General features: G+C 40.9%; 2 protein-coding genes across 2 annotated transcripts in view; both read right to left on the bottom strand.

The window, feature by feature from the left end:
* Positions 1 to 222: 222 nt before the first annotated feature.
* Positions 223 to 1476, bottom strand: eIF4E5 (eukaryotic translation initiation factor 4E5). Its single transcript, XM_064692043.1, has 4 exons — positions 1017 to 1476; positions 887 to 961; positions 632 to 819; positions 223 to 565 (listed from the first exon to the last, which is right to left on the bottom strand). The coding sequence occupies exons 1-4, from the start codon at positions 1307 to 1309 to the stop codon at positions 405 to 407; spliced, it is 717 nt and encodes a 238-aa protein (XP_064548113.1). The 5' UTR covers positions 1310 to 1476; the 3' UTR covers positions 223 to 404.
* Positions 1477 to 2506: 1030 nt separating this feature from the next.
* The window catches only part of LOC135435176 (putative uncharacterized protein DDB_G0271606), a 35849-nt gene continuing 27103 nt past the window's right edge, over positions 2507 to 11252 (bottom strand). Inside the window, exons 2-4 of the mRNA XM_064692095.1 lie at positions 9541 to 9723; positions 3787 to 4184; positions 2507 to 3706 (exon numbers count right to left, since the gene is read on the bottom strand). Coding sequence (XP_064548165.1) covers positions 2818 to 3706; positions 3787 to 4184; positions 9541 to 9723 — 1470 coding nt within the window. The 3' untranslated portion in view covers positions 2507 to 2817. The remainder of the gene's footprint in view (positions 3707 to 3786; positions 4185 to 9540; positions 9724 to 11252) is intronic.

Below are 11252 nucleotides of genomic sequence, written 5' to 3'. Positions count from 1 at the left end.
AAATAAAAAATTTTTGATTCCAAACTGTTCTATAGAGTCTCACGAGTACATAAAGGTGAATCTCTCCCACATCGGATCTAATTTGGTCGAGTTATGGACATTAAAATTTTTAGAAAATATTTCAATTTGAATATTTCCTGTCCGATTGCGGAAACGTTTTCCTTCTTGTTATAGATATATCTATAAAATACTATAGAGGAAAAGCAATGAGTGCCCTTTCAATAATCTGCGACAAACAACTTTATTAATCATAATAAATAAATTAGGGTAATTTAGTTGCCTGAATTTGCTGGAATTTTAAAATACAATTTGGGCGATATATCAAATGAGTTTCTTCTACTATTGAGCACTTATACTACGCCTGTCCCATCTGCTGTACATACGCAACTATTAATTGACCATCGTTATAGACTATATACAGATCTAACGCCAGAATTTATTTTAGACATCGCATCCGAGTGCAGCTGATATTGAAGATTGTGCGATTGGAGATGTAATAAAGTCTTTAATTTGAATCCAATCTCTAATACGGCCAGCTCATTGGTGCCATTGGCCGTCCACACAGCTGCAAATGGAGGAGATCCTTGATTAAGATATGGCTTTAGATGGCTAATTATTTGGTAGTCCGTACATATCTTGTTGCTTTTCGCACGTATATTGACCACAGCGCCGCAGATTTCGCTAGCATATTCAAAGGACTCGCCCACCATCATTAACAAAATATCCAGCCAGATGCGATCGAGCGCATATTTGGAGCTCTTGCCAACAGTAAAAAGCCAGCGACCACCCTTGATGTTTGCCTCATCCTCCCACATGGGCCTGAAAGGGCAACAAGAGTACTAGGAGCTTGGATTGGATTGATCAGGTATTAGTTAGCTTAGCTTACTGTATACCCTGTTTGAACATGTAATAGTCGCTGCCAATCTTGAGCTCCGACGGTGTTTTGATGGTATAGTACAGGCTGAAAGAAAAACGGGTTGACAGATAGGATTTGACATTTTTGGCTTGGAACTTACCCCCAAAAGGTTTCGATGCTGTCGATTTGGGTGATTTCATTGAGCATATCCTTCCAGTGCTTGGTGCGATCATTTTCGAGATACCACAATGTCCAGACATGCTCTAGCGGATGTTTATACTCGATTTTATAGGTTTGTTCGTTCAGCTCCTCGGGCACACTTTCCAGCTCATGTTCCCGTTCCTTTAGCAGCTCCTGCTTCTCAATGTGGGCAGACTGCTCCAAGCGACTCTGCAGAAACTTATTTGGCTCAAAGACCGATGACTCAAATGTTTGCATTTGGGCGCTGGCCATGCTTGGGATACCCTGTAAATCCTTAATGAGTGTGCAAATACTTAGCGATAAGTATGTTAGCGTTGAGTGCGTTTCCCGGAATATTGCGGAAAATACCGAAAAGTTTTGAGCGAAACGTTACGTGCCGAAACGAGGAATTCTAACGATAGAATGAAAGCAGATAGTGGGCAAAAAAATATGACAGGAAAGTCTAAGGCAGTGTCATCCATAACATACGTAATACTCAAGGCCTGCTGCCATACGACATCAAGAATTTCAAATGAGTATTAGCTGTATGCGGCAGGTCGAAGAGTAAATACTCTGCCGGACACAAAGATAATGTGTGGCATATATGTTGTATTTACAAATACTTTCTTTTTGAGCGATTATTTCTTTAACAGCTATATGACAAGGGTTTATTAGGCTTTCGGCAAAGCCAAGAGGCATATAAATACTTGCCGAGGATTGGAATTGGGTTGGAAGAGACTTACCTGTATATATATAGATTCATCCGCTGATGCTGAAGCAGGCGACAACCCTATTCCAAATCTCGTCGGAATTCTCAGAATTATTTTTGGTTGCTTTGCAATTTTTTGTCTTTTGTCCATAGGAAATTTTTAAACTAAAACTAACGATTGGAATGATATTAAACATATCAGTTAGGCTTTGTATATAGATTTGGATAACTAAAACCTCTCAGAAGGTTATCTGACTATATTATTAAAGACAACTCTATTAAATCTCTCGAAGTTCTGTGACGGAAATTTTGAGAGATTTTCAAAGCAACTGTCTCTAAGAACTCTAGAGAATTCTTGATTTCTGTGACTTAACTTAACTCTAAACTTATTTGTTTAGCTTTGAAGTTCTCATCAGTCAACATACTATATTATATTTAATAACATATAAAATATATTATATTATAGTCCAAAAATTGTTGAATATTGATATTAATTATTGATATTAATATAATAATAATATGAAGGCATTTTGTGTTTCAGATGAGAATCTGAAATCGTAATATCGCAAAGATATTTGATGTTCTTCGGCCGAAGACAAATCTTGCCTATATATTTTACATTTACGCTTTAAGATCGGAATAATATATCGTATATGGATATATTTTATTTTTTATATCGTATAAAGCCACACGCGCTTTTCTTTACCATTTTACACACATTGTGAATGCACATTTATTTTTCTGTAGCTGCAAAATTATATAAATACTGCGAAACTTAGTTTGTAACTATACAAATAATTAAATGCAGAAATGCGGCGTATTCAATAAGAAACTGAAACTAAATACATATACATAATTAAAATAATATCATATACATAACGTACATAAATCAAAAAATTTCAAATTTAATTTAAGGAACGGCTAACAACTAAACGAGAGAGAGAGAGAGAGAGAGAGAGAGAGAGGCACTAGCGAGTAGAAGAACATAAAAACTAAAAAACTTAATTGAAATGGAGCGAGAAATGCCACTGGGGTGGGTTTTGGGCAACGGGGGTTCGAGAATGGGCTCAGCCTAGACCCAGAGCACAGCGGCCGCATCCTCGTTGGAGAGCGTCGAGAAGCGCTGATAGCGATTGGCGTTGCGATAGGTTTTCGCTGGCGATTGCGTTTGGCAGCTGGCCGCGTGCTGTGGCTGCAGCGGTTGCAGCGGTTGCAGCGGGACGCCCACCACATTCAGCGCCGACTTCAGCGTCGAGTTGCGGCTCTCCGCGGAGAGCGAGAGGCGGCAATTGTTGCCGCCAATCAATGTGGAGCTGAGCGGCAGACCCACGTCATGGAACGAGCTGATGGAGCTAAAGCCGCTCTCATCCTCCGTGCTGGAGCCATTGTTATTGCAGTTGCTCGCAGCTGGCTTGTTATTGTTGTTGTTGTTGGCCGCGTGCTCTTCGTCGGTTTCGATTTTGGATGAGGACGAGGCCGTCGAGGAGATGGTGGAATGCACAGAGCTATCGGTGGAGCTGCGCAGCGACAAGCGCGAATCACGCATTTGGTTGGCGCGCAAAAACAACATCTCAGCGCTGCTGGCGGCGGCGGCGACGGCGGCGTTGTTGGCATTGCTGCCGTTGTCCAGCTCGTTGTTGCACTTGACAGCCGGCGGGTGGTTGGCCGTCACATCCAGGCTGGTGGAATTGTGCAGCGTTGCAGGTGCAGGTGCAGTTGCAGGTGCGAGCAGCGTCAACACTGAGCTGGTTTTCTGATTCTTGCACAGGCGCTGGCCGCCGGCGCCCAAGGAGACCATCGAGTGACGCGGCTGCGTGAGATCCGGCTGCTGCTGTGACATGTGCAGCAGATTGCGTATGGTGCGCGCCAGGCGAAAGGCTTCCTGGTTGAGCTTCTCCTCGGCTGCCTCCGGCGAGGAGAGACGCGACTTGCAGCCGCCCAACTTCTTCGGCGAGCGTCGCCTGTTAAGTTCAAGAGAGAGGGAGATGAAGATTTAATAAATACTCCGACAGCTGAGCCACACACACACACACACACTTACCAGGTGAAATCCTTGAAGGCATTGTAGCTGCCCGCTGGCGCAATGCTCTCGTAGCTGTTCTCCTCGTTCATCGACTTGTTTAGCATCAGATTCGTGCTGCTGCGCGCGCGCAAATACGACGCTGAGCTGTTGCACGAGGCAACCGAGGAGGCGCCGCAGCTGTTGCCGCCAGCTGAAGGCTCCGGGCAGCCATTGGGATCGCTCTGCACGCCCAGCACATGATGCAGACTCTTCGAGCGTGAGATCTGCTCGCCCAGGCCGCCCAAACTGTGGCGATTCGCTTGCTGCTGCTGCCGTTGTTGCTGCGGCTGCTGCAACTGTTGCTGCTGCTGATAGCGCTCGAAGAAGCGCGCGACTTCCTCCATTACGGCTCGATACATTTCACAACTCGTTTCTGTCTGTTCAGAAAATAAAAGAAAAGGTCAGTTCGATAAAATGGCGAATTCGATTGGGTTCTGTTCGCGTTTGAGACTGTCCAAATCTATGTCAGTTTTCCATGGCTGCAAACCCGAGAAAAAATATTGTTATGAATTGGCCTCACGGCTCGCACCCATGTCTCGCCTTTGGGTGCGGTTCGTGTAGCTGATTTTCACATACATAGACCTAGGCTTTTCGTGTGAGCCTAGGTTTATAATTTTTTTTAAATTTTTTTCTTTTAAATATTTTTATTTTTTTCAATTCATTCATAAACTTATGAATATGGTGTCAGTCCGGAAACTAAAATAAGTTCCAAGAAATATTTAACATATTGAACATAAATAGTTCTATGCGATTTTCATGCATTCATTACTTGATGTATGCAGATTTATAAATCAATAATATTAGAGAGCTGTCTCTGTCAGACTCTCCTTTTCTCTATCTTCCTTTCCCTCTTCTTCTCCTTCTGTATATCTCTCCCTTCTCGCTTTCTCTCTCTACCCTCTCTCTCTCTCTCTGTCTCTCTATCTTCCGGCATAGCTGATATGACTCCGACTCTTTTATTTTGCCTTACTTGCCTATTTCTCTTTCAAGCTCTCTATCTTTCTTTTCTGATACTTCTCAAAAACATCTCACATACTAGATAAGTTGTCTATTCAATTCATGAGAATCGCATAGAACGGCGATGATTAAGATGTATGTATGTAAGTAAATATAATAGGTGGTAATTCACATACGATTTTGTGTAATAACATTATTTGCTTGATAAATCTTAAAATTTTAATGTTATATAAATAAGAACAGAATTTCTCAACAATTTTGGCACATTTTCAAGGCACATAACGTAATGACGGTCAAATGGAGGTTTATGTGTAAACGTGTTATGTCTTTAATTTCGATTGTATAACCCCGTCTAGTATTCTTTATAGATGTCTGTTCTGTTTCGTCTGTCTCTCTCTCTTTGTCTGGCGTATATAATTTTACGCTTCGCCTGTTCCTATTTGAAATTCATTTGCAGCAATTTGTTATGTTAATTATCTTAGGTAATTTTGCATGCAAATTTTGTTGGACAGTTGTTCAATTTTGTCTTTGTTTTTTTTTCTTTTTTTTCCGCTCTATCTAAACGTTTCTTGGGTTCGAAATTCTTTGAATGTCCAACTTCTGTTGGGCTTTTACAAAAGTGGAATGTGTTTTATCTGAGTTTTTGTTTTCTTTATTTTGTAACTCGCACTTATAACTCGAGATTATTTGACATTCTTTGACTTTTCTTTGCTTTTCGTCGACTTTTCTTTTACCTTTCTCCGGTGCAAGGTCGTTGCCACAATAAACTCGTCACGTATTTATGATATTCGATTTTAATCAATAAACAGTTTATGCTCTGATTATGTTAATTTGTTTATCAAACATTTTCTATCGTCGACAAATGCCGTTGCATTTGTGGAGCAGTCGTCGCTCATTGCTCCAGAGTCCAATCCAACTCTCGCCCCGCCCCCTCCCCCCCCCCCTGCCCCTGTTAAATGACTTTCACTTAGGCGACGTTTTGATTTAACTTAAAACTAAATCTTACTAACAACATTTCAGGCCAACTCGACTTAAACGCGGTCTGTGTGCCACGTTTGAGGCACAGAAATTGCAGTCTTTGGGCCAAATTGTTGTTGGCCCAGAAATTTGCCTGCCTAATTAACGGGCAGCGTGCTTCGAGGCGTTGCCAAATTGGCAAGTCAAAGTGCTAAGATGCCACCTGGCCCAAAAAGGCTGCCACTGCCACTGCCACACCCACTTGCTGCTGCTGCTGCTGCGGCTGCGGCTGCAATCGCCAAATTGGCCAAAAAGAGTTTCACATGACGTCCAAATGAGGCACACAAATAAAAAATAAATAAATAACAAAAAAACCAAATGTTGGCAATGCAATTTGGCAGCAATGTTGTTGTTGTTGTTGTTGTTGTTTTTGGCCAGCCTGCTGATTACGTAAGCTACAAAATGTTTGCTGCGGTCTTTCAAATCGGTTGCTAATGTTTTTGCTGCTGTTGTTGCTGTTGTTGTTGCTCGTTTTTCCGTTTGGCAGCAGCAGCAGCTGCCATTTAAAGTTTTCCTGCTGCGTGTTTATTGGATTGAAGATGGGAATTACGAGCGTCCCCCCCTCACACACACACACACACACACACATGTATTTCTAAGATTTATGGGATTATAAGAAACAACAGGTAACAAGCAAGGTGTTGAGCATTAAATACGCTTTCAAATATATTAATTATATTACTCATTGACCATATAGATATCTAATATATACATTCCATATCTATAAATATATGCTGTAATATATATATTACATATTAAATATATATATATACTGGAATAGCGGTGGAATAGGCTTGGACTCTGTGTTAAATGCAAATTAGATTAAATGTCCATTCTATATATTTTTCGAAGAATCGTTTTTGTCCCATATGATATATGATATAATAGTTGGATTTTAGAAAAATTACTGTAAAAAAAAACAGATAGTAAGGATATCTTCGACACGCCGAAGATTTAATACCCTTGCAGACATTTACCTTAGAGTAAAGCTCGAAAATTCTGAGTTTGATCAAACAATTTGTAGGAGAACAGAATATTTTGCCATAACAGAACCTACTTCTCGATCTATAGTTCCTATGCCAGCTATATGATATGGTAGTCCGATGTTGACAGTTTTTTGAATTTTTGTAGAGAGCCTTGTGAAACTTATTAATGCAGAGTTTGGTCAAGGTATTTTGATAAATTGACAATTGTCCGATTCCAACATATGTACTGCCTGCAACAGAAAGACGGACCTATGCAAAGTTTCTGGACGATATCTTTAAAGCTGAGAGACTAGTTCATATAGAAATAGATAGATGGACAGACGGACTAAATGACTATATCAACTCGGCTGTTGATGCTGATCTAGAATATATATATACTTTATGGGGTAGGAGTTGTCTGCTTCTATGCTAAAAAAAAGCTATCTAAGATAAACCTCACTTATAAATAATTGAAAAATATATGTGAGCTTGTCTTCAAACATCTTCAAAGATTGAAAAGTTGCAGCATATAGGAAGCCAATTTGAAGCCAATTTTCTATGGCAGCTATATGCTATAGTCATTCGATTCGAGTGTTGCCAAGTTATTTAGATGCTGTAATAAAAACCGGCAGCTGCAGCAAGTTGCAGCAACTCAGCTGAGTTAGCATAGGCAAATTTAGATTGATGAGCTATGCGGACTTCATGTGAAAGTGTATTTGTTGTTGTTGTTGTTGTTGCATTTACTGCCTTGTTGAATTCGTTAAAGCGCATTTGGTTAGCCAAGTTGGTCAGACTAAAAACGTATTGAGTTTGGGCCAGATTCGTGGTGGATCTTTGGCATTTTCTGTCCACAATTTAGGTTCATTAAAAACCCATCTAGAGCTGCGCCAGCATCCGCTCACACACACACACACACACGCACACTCACATACATGAAAAACGGTTGCGCATAAATTAAAGTTCCTGCCTTCAATCAATCGACGCCATCAATCAAAGCGGGCTCAGGCTGTGCTTCTCGTGTCTGGGACTTGGCTGTGGTCTCCGGTTGCAGCCCACGCTTCGTTCATGATTTGTTTGTTGTTTAATGAAGTTGTAGTTGCTGTTGTTTTTGTTGTTGTTGTTATTTTTTTGCCGGTTGCTGCTGCTGCTGCTGACCGCCTTTGGCTGCTGTGTAACCCAGTTTTTCTGGCTTGGCTAAGTTTTCCGGCGGCATTCCAGCTTGAGAGAAGTGTGGAAAATATTTATCACTGATTAGATTGCAATTTTCTGCCGCCTCGTCGAGCGCTTTCCACGCGTAGCCAACTTCATTGAGGCGCATTTAAAGCGCATTAAATCAAAATGAAAGCGTAAATATTTTGCCATTGTTGTTGTTGTTGCTGTTGTTGCAACTTGATGAATTATAGAATCTGAAATCAGTTTGTTGATTGAAAGTGTTGCAATGTGTGTAAACACAGCAGATGCCGCGCGTCTTTTGCCATATATGAGAAAGTTGAAGGTCAGCACGGTTCAAATATGGCTTGGAAATTGAAAAGCATGGCAAGAAGCAGAAGAAGAAGAGTATTGAGCACAAGCTGCGCTTAGACATTAACCAGGTTAGTTAACTGCCAACAAGTCAGCGACCCAAATACTTTACGACTTGTTATTTTCCAAACATAAAGCTGATCAATTAGACGCGCCCCTTGGGTGGCAAATTTATGGTTAGAAATTAAAATTCTTTCGATTAACATTTGGGTTTTGTATTCTGACCGAAGAAACTCGTTTGTTTTTTGCATTTTAAGTTCCTTAGTCCGTTTGGCTTAATTATAATCAATTTAAGCAGTTGCTTTCTTTAGATTCTGACAGGAATATCGATTGCACGCACAGTGGGCTGGCATTTACTATATGCCTTGCCAGTTATACAACAGCAGTCAATAAAAGATAAAACCCCGCCAAGTATCTATTGTATGAGGAAATATAAAATTAATGCCGCAAAAGTTTCAAGCCATTGAGGAAATGGCCAAAAGACAATGAGACGCCGAACAGAACAGAACTGAACAGAACAGAATGGAGGAGAATAGAATCAAATGGTATATGGCATGGAGCCGGGCTGAGGTGAGCTGGCAACTTGACGACCACCGGGCTCTATAATTAAGCGTTAAAAAGAATGTGCCGCCTAATTGTGGATGTGGCTGGACGTCGCCCTGACAGTCCGGCTGTCCGTAACCGGAGCCGGACAACATACAACAACAAGAAGAAGCGAGAAACTTAAATGAAATCAAAGAAAAGAAAAACAAATCAAGGAAATGCCACAAAATGAGATACAAAGAAAACAGAACAAAACAAAGGCCACTTAACACGGCGCTGAAAGCACAAAGGAGCAAGGGGTGAGTGAGAGGGAGGTGTGCGGTCACGGCCATGACAACGTCTCTCCCTCTCTCTCTCTCTCTCTCTCTCTTTTCCTCTGTTAATTATGAGTGTATTAGGCGTGAGAACACAAGCTGCCCAGAACGAAGACAATGCAGAGCAAGAGAGGGAGAGACAAGTCAGGCGAACAGGTTGAAGTTGAAGGTATTTGGAGCACAAGGCAGGGCAGAGGAGAGACCAGTAAGGGGGGGGGGGGGGGTGGAGGGGAAGGCAAACACAGCCTTTGCATAGTCAAGCATGTAAAGTGAGCGTTGAAGTCACGTTTTGTGTGTCGCCGTTGTCTATCGAGTCTGGCGTCTAGACTAGCAGCAATGCTTTTGTCAAGTTTGTGTCTTAAGTCTTGCGACTCTCATGTCAAGTTTGTGTTTTAAGTCTTTTGTTTGGCACTCACCTGCTTCAATTGCCATTGCAATGTGTCCACCTGATTTTGCAATATGACAGCCTCGACATTTAACGTTTGCTCATGTGCGGCAACTGCTGCTGCTGCTGCCGCTTGCTGTGGCAAGCTGCTGTTGTTGTTGTTGTAGTTGTTGTTGCAGCTGTTGTTGTTGGGTGCGGCAACATGACTGGCATCCTGCAAATGTTGTCAACAGATTAAAAATGGAAAAAAAGCGGCGAATAGTAAAAATGAGCGTTAAATTAGCTAAAGTTTTGCCATCTCAAAAATGTTGTCGCGCCGATTGGCAATTTGACCAGTCTCTGGGTGGCAGGCAACACACGCCTTTGCAGCCAGCCACATTTGGCGGCGCCACTAGCGGCTGCCAGTTGCGTTGCGCATTCCGCTTTTGCGCATAACCAAAAGCGGAAAATATACAATAAAAAAAAAAAATAGCTAGATAAATAAAGCAAACACCAAACCAAAATCCGCCCGTTTGTACAATTAATTAGAGAAATTGTTTCACAATGTTTTTTCTGCACAATTTTCTTTCATTTTTTTTTTATTATTTTCATTATTAATTTTTATATATTTCCACAGCTTTTTTTTCACACTAAATTAAAAAAAAAAAAAACAGAAAAATGTGTAGGCAATAAATTTCTGGTATACTTAAAATGTTTAACATTTAGTCAAGCGAGGCTTTTTATTTTAGTCGTTGTTGTTGTTGTTGTTGTTGCCAGAACCCGTTTGTCAGTTATGGGCCATGTTTTTGTTTTTCATATAACAACATTTTTTTTGATACATTTTATATTTTTTTATGTTCATGGTTTACTTTTTCTTTTATAACGTCATTTTTTCAAAGACTTTGACCCACAATACAAAAAGAAAACAAACTCAAATATTATCACAGACGAGTTAAGTTTGACTCTTAAATGGACTGTAAAGAGCTGAAAATAGAATTTATCGTAGCTGTATACGAACTTAGCGGGTATTACCCGGCGTTGCGCGTGGCATGTTGCGTGCTAAACATTTTAAATAATACTTTTCCATCGACTAACAAGTAAGAGGTTCTAGGCGGTAGCTCCCGATTAGAGGATACCCCGAACCCTTTTCTTCCAACAGGCGATAGGTATAAAATGAAAGATTCCTGATATATATATACTATTCTAGAAGCTACATGTCAAGTTTGGTAACTCTAGCTCATATTATTTGCCGAAATTGCTCAAAAAACAGGATTACGATATCGATTTTGATCGATTACTCGAAAACGGGGCAAGTTATCGAATATCGGAAACAAACACGATCTGCGCGGGGACTAGGAGGACCTACAGCTAAAATTTCTCTAGCTCTTATAGGTTCTGAGATCCTTGCGTTCATACATACGGACAGACGGACGAGCGGACAGACGGACGAGCGGACAGACGGACGGACGGACAGACAGACGGACTTGGCTAGATCGACTCGGCTGTTGATGCTCCAGAATATATACACTTTATGAGGTCGGAGATGCTTTTCAATGGGTTCAGGGTATAAAAAACCCAAAGATGAAATCAACGTAGGCAGTTATATATAAAGAGATGAGAAAATGCACTTCAAAGGCTTTTATTTACGTTTGTTAAGCAAATATGCAAAGAAGCCTTATAACAAAGTGTTATACAAATGCCCATTTAATATAGTTTATATATGTACATCTATAGCTAGTCGCATCGTTTCAGCTCATTTGCTTT

This window comes from Drosophila montana, unplaced genomic scaffold (assembly GCF_035044405.1).
Source record: "Drosophila montana isolate Dmon_TW-CO22-7 unplaced genomic scaffold, ASM3504440v1 contig_3526_1, whole genome shotgun sequence".
NCBI classification, from domain to species: domain Eukaryota; kingdom Metazoa; phylum Arthropoda; class Insecta; order Diptera; family Drosophilidae; genus Drosophila; species Drosophila montana.
Note: the sequence above shows the minus strand (reverse complement) of the source record. Positions and strands in the feature narration are given on the sequence as shown.